Consider the following 15,260-nt stretch of genomic DNA (forward strand, 5'->3'; position numbering starts at 1 on the left):
CCCCATCGACCCTGCAAATTTTTTTTCCTTTTCAAGTATTTATCCGATTCCCGTTTTTAAAAACTATGATGGGCACTGCCCAAACGCAGTTTCATTCAGATCACGACAGCTCTCTGAGCTGGGGATAAAATCTCATCTCCCCTCTAGACATTTGCCAATTATGTTAAATCTGTGTCCTCTGGTTACTGCCACTGGGAACCATTTATCCCGATGTACTCTTGTCAAAACCCCTCGTAATTTTGGAGCACCTCTATCAAATCTCCTCTTAACCTTTCCTGCTCTAAGGAGAACAAGCCCAGTTTCTCTAGTCTCTCCACACAAGTTAAGCCCCTCATCCCTGGTACCATTCTGGTAAATCTCCTCTGCACCCGCTCCAAGGGACCTTGGCGTCTTTCCTGAAGCGTGGTCTGAAGATGAGGGGAAGGGAATATGTGCATCTCGTTTTACGGGGTACCGAGGGCACTACCCTTGGAGGAAGCGTTGAACAGCTGTTGGTTGGGATCGCCGGGCAGGAATGCCACGGGATCGGGGGGGCAAACAGAGGTTTTATACTCCGACCAATATTGATTTCAATGGACAGTAAAATCGGGTGGGGGATGGTAAAACCACTATTGACCCCCGATTCTGTAGGTTTCTTGTCTGCCAAAATGGGCCCCGATTATAATCTGTATTTAAATTCTAATTACCCCTTGTTGATTACCTGGAAGTTTCCATAGAGGGAGCTGAGATGTGTCCAGCCTGGAGATCTCCAGGAGAACCTAAGAAATAGGAGCAGGAGTAGGCCATACGGCCCCTCAAGCCTGCTCCGCCATTCAATCAGATCATGGCTGATCTGATCATTAACTCAGCTCCACTTCCCCGCCCACTCCCCATAACCCTTTACTCCCTTATTGCTCAAAAATCTGTCTATCTCCGCCTTAAATATATTCAATGACCCAGCCTCCACAGCTCTCTGGGGCAGAGAATTCCACAGATTTGCAACCCCCTGAGGGAAGAAATTCCTCCTCATCGCCGTTTTAAATGGGCGACCCCTTATTCTGAAACTATGCCCCCTAGTTCTAGATTCCCCCACGAGGGGAAACATCCTCTCTGCATCTACCCTGTCAAGCCCCCTCAGAATCTTACACATTTCTTCTAAACTCCAATGAGTATAGGCCCAACCTGCTCAACCTTTCTTCATAAGATAACCCCTTCATCCCAGGAATTAACCAAGTGAACTTCTCTGAACTGCCTCCAATGCAAGTGTATCCCTCCTTCAATAAGGAGACCAAAACTGTAGGCAGTACTCTAGATGTGGCCTCACCAATACCCTGTACAGGTGTAGCAGGACTTCTCTGCTTTTATACTCCATCCCCCTTGCAATAAAGGCCAACATTCCATTGGCCTTCCTGATCACTTGCTGTACCTGCATACTAACTTTTTGTGTTTCATGTACAAGGACCCCCAGATCCCTCTGTAACTCAGCATTTTGTAATCTCTCCCCATTTAAATAATATTTAATATAGATCTCCAGTTGGGGGCCTGGAGCGGAGATGTCTCCAGCTACTCGAGGGCAAGCGTTATTTCACCACAGGCCGCTCGTGTTTAACCTCGATGGGAAATATTCCTCACTTCCTCCTCCTTCGATTGGGACGCAGCTTCTTTGGTTTTGTTTCTTTTCTGACGGGGTCTTTTCTCTCCGTTTCCTGTAGATAACCCCTCTCCCTCCCCCCCCCCCCCCCCCCCCCCCACTCCCCCTACCCTCTGCCAAACGCCATGGAGGGCGGGCCCACGGGGAAGAGTTCAAAGGTCAAGAGGAACAGCCCGCAGGCGTCAGCGAGCAAGCCGAGAGAGCAGGCGGGCCGGATCGTAGCCAGGCCCAGGCTGTGGGAAGGTCAGGACGTGCTGGCCCGATGGACTGACGGCTTGCTGTACCTGGGGAACGTCCGCAAGGTGAGCATGGGTAACGTGGGGGGGTGGGGTTAGGACCTCTGACCTTTCACCTCCTGGGATCCCCTCAGAATGGCAGCTTCCCGTCTCGCCCCACTCGTGGCTATAGCGGAGGGTTTTTTTAACTCTGTATTCGTTGCTGGGATGTGGACATCGCTGGCGAGGCCGGCATTTATTGCCCATCCCTAATTGCCCCTTGAGAAGGTGGTGGTGAGCTGCCTTCTTGAACCGCTGCAGTCCGTGTGGTGAAGGTGCTCCCACAGTGCTGTTAGGGAGGGAGTTCCAGGATTGTGACCCAGCGACGATGAAGGAACGGCCGATATATTTCCAAGCGTGTAATTTGGAGGGGAACTTGGAGGTGGTGGTGGTCCCATGCACCTGCTGCCCTCGTCCTTCTAGGCAGTAGAGGTCACGGGCTTTTGAGATGCTGACGAAAAGGAAGGGAGAGCGGAGTAGACGGATATGGTGATGGGTGGGAGGAGGCTCGTGTGGAGCATGGTACCACCGGCACGGACCTGTTGGGCCGAGTGGTCTGTTTCTGTGCTGTAAAAATGTTGATCTAGCAGGGGTGAGGGACAGGGGCTTAAAGAAACTAGAACTGATTTCATTAGAACAGAGAAGGTTCAGAGAAGATCTAATGGAGGGGGTTCAAAATTATAAGATGAAGTCAATGAAGGAAAAGCTATTTCTGTTATTTGGTATCTGGAGGACTGGAGAAGCTGGGGCTGCTCTCAGAGCAGAGCAGGCTAAGCGGAGATTTGATAAGAGATGTTCAAAATCATGAAGGGTTTTTGATGGAGTAAATGAGGAAAAATTGTTTTCAGAGGACACAGATTCAAGGCAATTGGCAAAAGAACCTGAGGGGCGGTGAGGACATTTATTTTTATGCAGCGAGTTGTTGTGATCTGGAACACGCGGCCTAGGTCTTTACTTGTTGGAGTTCAGAAGGATGAGTGGTGATCTTATAGAAACATATAAAATAATGAAAGGGATAGACAGGATAGAGGCAGAGGGGTTGTTTCCACTGGTCGGGCAGACTAGAACTAGGGGGCACGGCCTCAAAATACGGGGGAGCCAATTTAAAACCGAGTTGAGAAGGAATTTCTTCTCCCAGAGGGTTGTGAATCTGTGGAATTCTCTGCCCAAGGAAGCAGTTGAGGCTAGCTCATTGAATGTATTCAAGTCACAGATAGATAGATTTTTAACCAATAAGGGAATTAAGGGTTACAGGGAGCGGGCGGGTAAGTGGAGCTGAGCCCACGGCCAGATCAGCCATGATCTTGTTAAATGGTGGAGCAGGCTCGAGGGGCTAGATGGCCTACTCCTGTTCCTAATTCTTATGTATCTTATGCTAAGTGCAGAGTTGTGGGTTCGAGTCCCATCTGGGGTGTAGCTGTATTTTAGTGCCAGCTGTGGTTCAGTGGGTAGCACTCTCATATATGGGTGTGGGAACATTGGAAGAGGAGGAGGTCATTCAGTCCGTCTAGCCTGTTCTCCCATTCAATGAGATCATCTATGATTAATGACCCATATACCCACCATTGGCCTCTATCCCTCAATACCTTTGATTAACAGAAAGCTATAAATCTCAGGTTTAAAGTTAACAATTGATCTATCACCAGTTGCCATTTGTGGAAGAGAATTGCACTTATGTTCTTATGAAAGGGTGGTGGAAGTTCAGGACCTGGAATATTAGGTCCCTCGTTGAAACACCTGGGAACTCATCCCTTTTTGCTGTGGAAGCAAGTCATCCTTGATAAGAGGGTCAGCCTATGTTTGATATAAGATGGTGGACGATTATGAAGTAGGTAGCACCAGACCCCACTTCAATCGGAGAGCAAGACGGGAGACACAGAGTTTTAAAAACACGGGGAAATGGCAAGTTCAGGAGGAGCGGTCAGGACTGGGAATGGACTTCGAGTCGGTTGGTGGAGATGAAAACACTGGAATCATTCAAAAAATGATTGGGTGGCATGATGGGGGACTGGAGGTTCTCCCTGGAGGGAGGGAGCGGGGATGGATGGAGGGAAGGTGCGATGGAGGAGGAAGGGGTGGAGGAACTGAGGGATGGATGGATGGATGAATGAGCGAGGGGAGGAGAGAGATGGAGGGACTGAGGGATGGAGGGGAAAGAGGCAAGGAAGGACGGAGGGGAGGGATGAGAAGGAAGGAGTATTGGATGGGAGGGAGGGATGCACAGATTGGAGGGATGGACGGATGGGAGTGAGGGAGGGAGGGAGGGATGGGTGGAGGGAGTGTGGGAGAGAGAGAGATGGAGGGTTGAGTGGGAGGGATGGACCAAATGCCTTTCTTTGTATGCATTGTCTACCTAATTCCTGTTAATGATGAAAATGAAGCTTTGAGCAGGTCCCTGCTGCTCCTACGGACCGATGGGGAGCACAGCAGACGTGGCTGGGCTGCGTTACCCTAGCGGCTGTGAAGGAGGAAGCTCTGGGACGATCTCCCGCGCTCGCTCCCGGACCCCAGCCAAGCGCCCTTGGGATGCGTGGCCTGTACAGCTGCTCCCCAGCGCGCGGGACCGGTCGCCCGCTGGCTGCTCAGGCTCAGTGGATCCCAGTTCACGGCCTGGCCCCTAACTCTCTCCCTTCTGACCCCTCGGCGTGTAGGTGGACCGGTGGAAACAGGTCTGCTTCGTTCGGTTTGAGGACTTCTCCGAGTTCTGGGTGCTGTGGAAGGACATCTATCCCCGTGAGTATCCCGAGTGTCAACGTACACCAGTTGGTCAGCCTGCTCCCTCCACTGGTTCACAACCGTCTCGCTGAAGCACTTGATGGTGGAGTGTACGCAGTCGACTTTATTGGTATCTCGTACAGGTGATCGTGCCCACTAGACACCGAGAGAGTGGCTTTCGGTTTCTGGTTCCACTGTTCCCGCGCCCTGAAAAACTGTTGAGCTCCATGCTCCTTTATACACCATCTTTTTTAGAAACACAAAGTTACAGCGGCAGAAGGAGGCTGTTTCAGCCCATCGTGTCCGCGCCGGCCAACAAAGAGCCGCGCTGCTCTCGGTCAGCAGCCCTGAAGGTTACGTATAAACCTGTGAACAATGAACAATGGCAGACCGGTAAAGAGCATTTGGCCCAAACAGTCCGCCTCACACAACTGCGATGCCCCTGACACTGAAACATTCTACACTCCACCCCAACCCGAGACATGTGATCCCCTGGGAGAGGCAAAAACCAGATTTTAAAAACCCAGGGGAAAAAAAAAATCTGGGGAAATTCCTCTCCGACCCATCCTGGCATTCGAAACTAGTCCAGGAGATCACCCTGGCCGTATTCGATTCCCTGTAGTACTACATTTGCCTACATTCACAGATAAGACCTCGAGACGTATCTGTTCCTGATTCCCTTGAAAGCGTGTCTAGTCAAGTAAACACGTAGTTGTTCACACCAAAGCTACTTCCGTTAAACAAGACGTCCTGACTTAACTGACCCAAATCCTTTGAGAAACAGGCTTTATTAGCTGTTATCTTTCTGTACCATAGTTAATCGATTCCCTCCACCTATGTTTACGTCCCCAGCCACTGAAGTTGCATCTCAATCACGGCTGACGTCGTTACTGTCACATGCTACCTTGCACAAGCATTTCTCGTGCATGACACACATATGCTAAAAGCATAAGACCAGCCATGCTTTCCTCTCTTGGCACTTCAAAGCCATCTTGTTTACCTTGGAAAGCCTGTTGGTCCAAGATACAAAGAAGTTTGATTATTAATCCTGCCCTCAAGATATCCAACATACAACTCTCCAGGATGCCCAACACTGAGCTTTCAAGGAGATGGTGTCTCTCCCCTGTGACACCTCCACGAAAACACAATTATACACACCCTCACTGTATCACTGTTATAACACAGTCTGTTATATACACCCACCCTCCCTGTATCACTGGGTTATAACACAGTCTGTTATATACACACCCTCACTGTATCACTGGGTAATAACACTGTGTTATACACCCACCCTCACTGTATCACTGTTATAACACAGTCTGTTATACACACACCCTCCCTGTATCACTGGGTTATAACACAGTCTGTTATACACCCACCCTCACTGTATCACTGGGTTATAACACTGTGTTATACACACACCCTCACTGTATCACTGTTATAACAGTCTGTTATACACACACCCTCCCTGTATCACTGGGTTATAACACAGTCTGTTATACACACACCCTCCCTGTATCACTGGGTTATAACACAGTGTTATACACACACCCTCACTGTATCATTGGGTTATAACACAGTCTGTTATCTCCACACCCTCACTGTATCATTGGGTTATAACACAGTCTGTTATACACACACCCTCACTGTATCACTGGATTATAACACAGTCTGTTATATCCACACCCTCACTGTATCATTGGGTTATAACACTGTGTTATACACACACCCTCACTGTATCACTGGATTATAACACAGTGTGTTATACACACACCCTCACTGTATCACTGGATTATAACAGTGTGTTATACACACACCCTCACTGTATCACTGGATTATAACACAGTGTATTATACACACACCCTCACTGTATCACTGGGTTATAACACAGTCTGTTATACACACACCCTCCCTGTATCACTGGATTATAACACAGTGTGTTATACACACACCCTCACTGTATCACTGGATTATAACACAGTGTGTTATACACACACCCTCACTGTATCACTGGATTATAACACAGTGTGTTATACACACACCCTCACTGTATCACTGGGTTATAACTACAGGGACGGGGGGTTCAGTGCTGGATCTGAAGGTAACGACCGCGTCAGGAGTTGGGACGGCCGTTTACCGCTGACCCTCGCTCTCTCTCCCGCAGTGCCGCTCTCTGTGATTTTGAAATGTTTCTCTCTTTTCTTTCAGCCGCCCTCCCCGGGTCGGAGCAGGTCTGCTGCCTCTGTAAAGATGCCACCCCTGGCCATGACGGCCAGATCGTGAACTGTGCAAAGTGCAAGCAAGGTAAGGGGCCGCTCTCGCAGTCTGTAACGCTGGCCGCTGACCCCTCGCAGCACCACGGTGAAGCTCAGCATTGTTTCCCCTCGTGCTCTCGTCCTGTTGGACCTGCACTCTGAGACCTTCGCTTCTCCTTTTCTCTTACGGTTTACTTTTCAGACTTTAGCTTGTTGCCTTACTTTCTCTGCCTCCTATTAATTTCTGTCTCTGTTTCCAAGTGTCCGCTTCGCACTATCTGATCTCTTTTGTCTGTCTCCACTTCTCCTGATGCCTTGCACTTTGTCTCCTCTCTTCCTCTCCCCCGCCCGCTGACATTCCCCCTCTCGGCCCTGACAACCGCAAACGGGGGGTCTGGCCTCCCGCCTCGCTTCTGTTTGTGGGCTCTTGCTATGCAGGAGGAGCCGTTCTCCGTCAGTAAACAGAGGGAGACGGGGAGGGGGAACTCCGAAGGCTGGGATGAGGCGAGGTGGGGGGAGGAGGGGTTGTCTTTTTTTTCTTTAGCCAATGAGCTGCATCGTTTTGCGTCACAATGAGAATTGACAGGAGTGGGGTTCATTGGTCTTCAACCCCCTTTTCCTGTCCGTAGCCGGACCTCACCAATCAAGTGGCATCTTTCCCTTGTTAGCGAGCGATAAATCCTGATACTTCCGTAGAATCATAGACTAGTACAGCACAGGAGGCCATTCGGCCCATCGAGCCTGTGCCGGCCCTTTAAGAGGTATCCAGTTAGTCCCCCCACCCCCACTCTTTTTCCCCTATATCCCTACAATAATTTTTTCCTTCATGTATTTATCCAATTCCCTTTTGAAAGCTACAATTGTATCCACCATCTTATCAGGCAGTACATTCAATGCTTAGGAGTTCATTTCATGCAGGTATTTTTGATTTTGAAAAGGCCTTTGAGTTTGTCGACCTCAAAGCCTTACAATAACACAAGAGGGTTTGCTGCTGGCTGCACTTCATGATAAACACTTTTATCATGAACTTATGAGGGGAGAAAACATCAATTGCACAACATAGTTCACCTACCTTCATTGTGGTGTATCTTATGACGACATTATTGTTGAACTGAAGTGGAGAATCATTGTGAATTTTTATTGTATAGATCATAGGTGCCCTCTTTAAACAATTAATAAACAAATAAATAAAAATAAGTACTATAACTCAAATTGTTGCAACAGTAAAGCAATCCTAACATAAGAAATAGGAGCAGGAGGCCCCTCGAGCTTGCTCCGCCATTCAATACGATCATGGCTGACCTGATCATTGACCTCAACTCCACTTATATGCCTGATCTCCATATCCCTTGATTCCCCTTGAGTCCAAAAATCTCTCTATTTCAGCCTTGAATATATTCAGAGACTGAGCCTCCACAGCCCTCTGGGGTAGAGAATTCCAAAGATTCACCACCCTCTGAGTGAAGACATTTCTCCTCATCTCAGTCCTAAATGGCCGACCCCTTATTCTGAGACTGTGACCCCTGGTTCTGGCACTCCAGCCAGAGGAAATATCCTCGAAGCATCTACCCTGTCAAGCCCCCTCAGATTCTTGTATGTCTCAATGAGATCACCTCTCATTCTTCTAAACTCCAGAGAGTATAGGCCTAATCTGCCTCAGTTCACTTCAACAATAATGTTGTCATAAGGGACACCACGATGAAGATAGATGATCGGATTATTCTCATAAATTCATAATAAAGATGGTTAATGATGGGACACCCCATGGCGTCCTTTAGCTTCTGGGAGCAGCCAATATCTGAAGCGGACAGAAAGTGATAGGAGACCCAGTCGCTGGTCATTTGGAGACTTGGTTGTATTGCTGCTTGTTTCCAACTTCAGGACACTTCTTCTTGGGACAGGAAATTTAGCATGAGGTCCTTATTGGCGATATTCATAAAGGTAATACTTATGACACACAAACATAGAAAATAGGTGCAGGAGTAGGCCATTCAGCCCTTCGAGCCTGCACTGCCATTTAATAAGATCATGGCTAATCATTCCCTCAGTACCCCTTTCCCGCTTTCTCTCCATACCCCTTGATCCCCTTAGCCGTAAGGGCCATATCTAACTCCCTCTTGAATACATCCAATGAACTGGCATCAACAACTCTCTGCGGCAGGGAATTCCACAGGTTAACAACTCTCTGAGTGAAGTTTCTCCTCATCTCAGTCCTAAATGGCCTACCCCTTATCCTAAGACTGTGTCCCCTGGTTCTGGACTTCCCCAACATCGGGAACATTCTACCCGCACCTAACCTGTCCCGTCCCGTCAGAATCTTATGTTTCTATGAGATCCCCTTCTAACTCCAATGTATAAAGGCCTAGTCGATCCAGTCTCTCCTCATATGTCAATCCAGCCATCCCGGGAATCAGTCTGGTGAACCTTCGCTGCACTCCCTCAATAGCAAGAACGTCCTTCCTCAGATTAGGAGACCAAAACTGAACACAATATTCCAGGTGAGGCCTCTCCTAAGGCCCTGTACAACTGCAGTAAGACCTCCCTGCTCCTATACTCAAATCCCCTAGCTATGAAGGCCAACATATCATTTGCTGCCTTCACCGCCTGCTGTACCTGCATGCCAACTTTCAATGACTGATGAACCATGACACCCAGGTCTCGTTGCACCTCCCCTTTTACTAATCTGTTGCCATTCAGATAATCTGTCTTCGCGTTTTTGCCACCAAAGTGGATAACCTCACATTTATCCACATTATACTGCATCTGCCATCCATTTGCCCACTCACCTAACCTGTCCAAGTCACCCTGCAGCTTCTTAGCATCCTTCTCACAGCTCACACCGCCACCCAGTTTAGTGTCATCTTCAAACTTGGAGATATTACACTCAATTCCTTCATCTAAATCATTGATGTATATTGTAAAGAGCTGGGGTCCCAGCACTGAGCCCTGCGGCACTCCACTAGTCACTGCCTGCCATTCTGAAAAGGACCCGTTTATTCCGACTCTCTGCTTCCTGTCTGCCAACCAGTTCTCTATCCACGTCAGTATATTACCTCCAATACCATGTGCTTTGATTTGTACACCAATTTCTTGTGTGGGACCTTGTCAAAAGCCTTTTGAAAGTCCAAATACACCACATCCACTGGTTCTCCTTTGTCCATTCTACTAGTTACATCCTCAAAAAATTTCAGAAGATTTGTCGAGCATGATTTCCCCTTCATAAATCCATGCTGACTTGGAGCGATCCTGTCACTGCTTTCCAAATGCGCTGCTATTTCATCCTTAATAATTGATTCCAACATTTTCAGCACTACTGATGTCAGGCTAACCGGTCTATAATTACCTGCTTTCTCTCTCTCCCTCCCTTTTTAAAAAGTGGTGTTACATTAGCTACCCTCCAGTCCATAGGAACTGATCCCGAGTCGATAGACTGTTGGAAAATGATCACCAATGCATCCACTGTTTCTAGGGCCACTTCCTTAAGTACTCTGGGATGCAGACTATCAGGTCCTGGGGATTTATCAGCCTTCAATCCCATCAATTTCCCCAATGCAATTTCCCGCCTAATAAGGATATCCTTCAGTTCCTCCTTCTCACTAGACACTCGGTCCCCTAGTACTTCCAGAAGGTTATTTGTGTCTTCCTTCGTGAAGACAGAACCGAAGTATTTGTTTAATTGGTCTGCCATTTCTTCGCCATTATAAATCCGACTGCAAGGGACCTACGTTTGTCTTCACTAATCTTTTTCTCTTCACATATCTATAGAAGCTTTTGCCGTCAGTTTTTATGTTCCCGGCAAGCTTCTTCTCGTACTCTATTTTCACCCTCTTAATTAAACCCTTTGTCCTCCTCTGCTGAATTCTAAATTTCTCCCAGTCCTCGGGTTTGCTGCTTTTTCTGGCCAATTTATATGCCTCTTCCTTGGATTTAACACTATCCTTAATTTCCCTTGTTAGCCACGGTTGAGCCACCTTCCCCATTTTATTTTTACTCCAGACAGGGATGTACAATTGCTGAAGTTCATCCATGTGATCTTTAAATGTTTGCCATTGCCAATCCACCATCAACCCTTTTAAGTATCATTTGCCAGTCTATTCTAGCCAATTCATGCCTCAAACCATCGAAGTTAACCTTTCCTTAAGTTCAGGACCCTAGTCTCTGAATTAACTGTGTCACTCTCCATCTTAATAAAGAATTTTACCATATTATGGTCACTCTTCCCCAAGGGGCCTCGCACAAGAAGATTGCTAATTAGTCCTTTCTCATTACACATCACCCAGTCTAGGATGGCCAGCTCCCTAGTTGGTTCCTCGACATATTGGTCTAGAAAAGCATCCCTAATACACTCCAGAAAATCCTCCTCCACCGCATTGCTACCAGTTTGGTAATCCAATATGTAGATTAAAGTCACCCATGATAACTGCTGTACCTTTATTGCATGCATCCTTAATTTTGTGTTTTATGACGTTCCTCTCTCTGCTGTATTACTGGAGGCATTCAGCCCTTTAACTTAAATGGGTTAACGCCTGCATTAAATTGGCAGACGGGGGAATGTTGCACAAGAGCATTGTTAAGTCGTTGGCTGCTGATACCGTCCAGGGTTATTTCTAGATGACCTAGGCTAGGTCTTTCTTTAGCTCAACTCTTCGAGGCTGGGCGAGCCAAGCCGGTAAGTGTCGGACGTCAGCAAGATTGTAGAAGCGGCAAGGCGGGTCAGAAAGTAATGGTGAGGCCACACCAAGTTTGACTTTGAGAAGTCCAAAGATTGTAAGCTAGAGGCGGAAGAGCAAGGGAGGTGGCGAGTGACTGGGGTCTTGACGCCTTGTGGAAGAGAATGAGTTTGATTTCAACACCGTGCTGCAGGGAGGAGGAATTTGTATTTCTGAGAGACGTTCAGAGGAACACAAAGGGTGAGAAGGGGCCACGTATCGGGCAAGAAGCTGTCTCTTCTATCCTGCCCGGGGGTGGAAGAGAGCTGGCTGAAAAGACCCTCCCTCCCCCTGCCCAGATATGGGAGCAGTAGCAACCACACGCATGGATCGTGTTTCCCCTTCTTGTGCTTATCGAGGTGAGCACGTTGGTGCCGAGGGGAATGGAACACTTCACAACTCGCCCGGAGCTGGGGTGGAGGGGGGAGTGGGGGGGGGGGGGCAGGGTGGGAACTCGGGACAGGTTCAGATCTGATGTCCGTTTTACACCCCGCCCCAATCTTGCACTGTATTGGACGGGTTAGGTTAAATTCGGGGCACTGCCAGATCCCAAGCTAAACTCCCACCATTCTGCCTCCGTGGCAACCTCCGACGACCACCCCGGATGAACTGACCATCTTCCCAGTTGCTGCTGAATTGGGGCAATGTGGCACTCGCTGGGCTGGGGCTGCCGAAACCTGATCTCACAGAGGACCCGTGCACCCAGCACACTGGGGAGACGTGTACCCCTTCAGTCTCGGCTTAACTTGAACCCAGAGGTGTAAGTCAGGTTGCCGAAACGAGTGCCAGTGTACCACCCAACTCCCCCCTCTCCCCACCCATCTGCACGGGCTTGTACAGTCTTGGCCTTCACAGTTCAGGATGTTAACACTTGCTCGCTAAAGAGAGAATTTGCATTTCTACAGCGCCTTTCACGACCTGAGGGCGTCCCAAAGCGCTTTACAGCCAGTGAAGTACTTTTGGAGTGTAGTCACTGTCGTAATGTAGGGAGCCGCGGCAGCCAATTTGTGCACAGCAAGCTCCCACAAACAGCAACGATTAGATCATCTGTCTTTTTTTTTAAAGCAGTGTTGGTTGAGGGATAACTATTTGTCAGGATACCGGGGAGAATTCTCCTGCTGTACTTCGAAATAGAGGCCGTGGGATCTTTTAACATCCGCCCGACAGGGCAGGTGAGGCCGCGGTTTTAAGGTCTCCTCTAAAAGCCGGCACCTCGGACAGTGCAGCGCCCCCTCAGTGCTGCGCCCTGGGAGCGTCGGCCTAGATTTTAGTCTCCGGAGTGGGGGCTCGAACCCATGACCTTCCGACTCCGAGGCGAGAGCGAGAGCGCGACCAGCTGAGCTGTGGCTGGCACAGAATACTTGGATGTGCTGATGTGATGTGAACCCCACTTTGTCTTCATGACTCTCAGGGTACCATCGGGCGTGCCATGCCCCCAAGATCGAGGATGACGGAGGAGTCCCCACCTCGTGGATTTGCCGCTCGTGTATCTTCGCCGTAGCCACCAAGGTAAGACCCATGCAAAAGCGAAATCATTGCGGATGCTGGAGTCTGGAGTAAAAACAGAAAATGCTGGAAACCTCAGTGGGGTCAGGCAGCATCTGTGGAGAGGGAGCAGAGTTAACGTTTCGGGTCGATGACCCTTCGTCGGAACTGGAGAGTGTTCGGAAAGACCAGATTCTGAACAAGCGCTGAAAGGGGGAGGGGAAGAAAGAACAAAAGGGGAAGATCTGTGACAGGGTGGAAGGCAGGAGAGATTAGAGAGACAAAAGGGACGGTGGCCCAAATTGAAATGGTAATGGCAGGAGTCAGAAAAACATTAGTCAAGGTCGGGTGTGAATGGCGGGATAATGACCAGCTGCCATTGGCGACGAGGAGAAAAAAAACATAGGCTTGCGGGATGGTGGGGGGGGGGGAGGGGGAGAAGAGAGCGAGAGGAGAAAGGGAGTTAAAGATTGGCAGCGGTTATGGTCTGAAATTGTTGAACTCTTGGACTCAACATCGAGTTCAGCAATTTCAGACCATAATGCATTGCGGGTGGCGGGATTCTCGTCACCCACACTTGCAGCGAAAGCCTCTTCAGTGGGTTGGGCAGCAGTGTCTTTAGTCATGACTGCATGTCCTGCGAATGGCTGATGGTTGGATGGCTGTAGCTAGGGTCCAGGCTAACCTGCCGGGTGAATCAGGATGGAGATGAGGTGCCTCTCGCGTGTTTTTGCGTCCTCTTCTACCGATGGAGGTACCGGTTCCACAAACGAGGCCACTCTTCCAGTGCTGATGGGCTACTTAGCAGTGTGGGGCATCAAAGCAAAGCGCAGCCCTGTCCTTGCTTGATGGCCACATGTCTGCACTTTCTAGCAGGGGGCATTACATGGGTAATCGGGACCAGGAGTCTCGATATTTCCACTCCCTAAACTGGTGAACTGCCCCTGTTCACTGACCTTCCTGGATTCTCTGGCTCACTTGTGCACTAACTGGTGTCATTGAGTCACTGGGGGAAGTTTTGTCACTTGTGTACTTCAGTATACATTACAATCCTGATCTGCCAGCAAGGCCCAGTGAAGACACACGAGAACTAAATATCACTATTTCCGATTCCCAGCTCTGGGTCCACTGGGTTTTTGTTTTTGTTGGGAGCAAATGGGATGAACTTGGAATTGGAATTCTCACCAGTGGAATAAATGAAGATATTTTAGTCCATTGCGATTCTTGTTAATGGGAGTGAACAGAAAGAGGTCAGAGTCCATTAGGATTCTGCTGAATAGGAGCGAATGGAAAGGGGCTTTAGACAGTGGATGGGGGTGACTGGGAAGGGGCTTTAGTGAGTTGGGGGAGGGGTGAATGGAGAGGGGCTTTAGTCCATTGAGGGGGGGTGAATGGGGAGGGGTTTTAGTCCGTTGATGGGGGTGAATGGAGAGGGGCTTTAGTCCATTTAATGGGGGTGAATGGGGAGGGACATTAGTCCATTGGAGGGGTGAATGGTGAGGGGCTTTAGTCCATTGGGGGGGTGAATGGGGAGAGGATTTAGTCCATTAATGGGGGTGAATGGGGAGGGGCATTAGTCCATTGGGGGGGGTGAATGGGGAGGGGCTTTAGTCCGTTGATGGGAGTGAATGGGGAGGGGCTTTAGTCCGTTGATGGGAGTGAATGGGGAGGGGCTTTAGTCCATTGATGGGAGTGAATGGAGAGGGGCTTTAGTCCGTTGGGGGGGGTGAATGGGGAGGGGCTTTAGTCCGTTGATGGGAGTGAATGGAGAGGGGCTTTAGTCCATTGGGGGGGGTGAATGGGGAGGGGCTTTAGTCCGTTGATGGGAGTGAATGGGGAGGGGCTTTAGTCCGTTGATGGGAGTGAATGGAGAGGGGCTTTAGTCCATTGGGGGGGGTGAATGGGGAGGGGCTTTAGTCTATTGGGGGGGTGAATGGGGAGGGCTTTTAGTCCGTTGATGGGAGTGAATGGGGAGGGGCTTTAGTCCGTTGGTTGGGGGGGGGATGGAGTGAATGGGGAGAGGCTTTAGTCCGTTGGTGGGGGGCGGGGGGGGGGGGGGGAGTTCATGGGGAGGGGCTTTCGTCCGTTGGTGGGGTGGGGAAGTGAATGGGGAGAGGCTTTAGTCTGTTGGTGGGGGGAGTGAATGGGGAGGGGCTTTAGTCCGTTGGTGGGGGGGGGGGGGGGAGTGAAT

The 15,260-nt window shown here is 49.3% G+C and overlaps 1 protein-coding gene across 3 annotated transcripts in view; it reads left to right on the plus strand.

Annotated features, from left to right (window-relative positions):
* LOC139229820 (PHD finger protein 1-like) overlaps window positions 1-15,260 on the plus strand; it is a 56,303-nt gene that overhangs the window by 17,534 nt on the left and 23,509 nt on the right. For all 3 annotated transcript variants that reach the window (XM_070861410.1, XM_070861412.1, XM_070861411.1), the window contains exons 3-6: window positions 1,692-1,932; window positions 4,557-4,638; window positions 6,829-6,924; window positions 12,996-13,093. In XM_070861410.1, the coding sequence (XP_070717511.1) occupies window positions 1,756-1,932; window positions 4,557-4,638; window positions 6,829-6,924; window positions 12,996-13,093 (453 nt within the window). In that variant the 5' untranslated portion in view covers window positions 1,692-1,755. The remainder of the gene's footprint in view (window positions 1-1,691; window positions 1,933-4,556; window positions 4,639-6,828; window positions 6,925-12,995; window positions 13,094-15,260) is intronic.

This window comes from Pristiophorus japonicus, chromosome 19, assembly GCF_044704955.1.
Source record: "Pristiophorus japonicus isolate sPriJap1 chromosome 19, sPriJap1.hap1, whole genome shotgun sequence".
Taxonomy (NCBI): Eukaryota; Metazoa; Chordata; class Chondrichthyes; family Pristiophoridae; genus Pristiophorus; species Pristiophorus japonicus.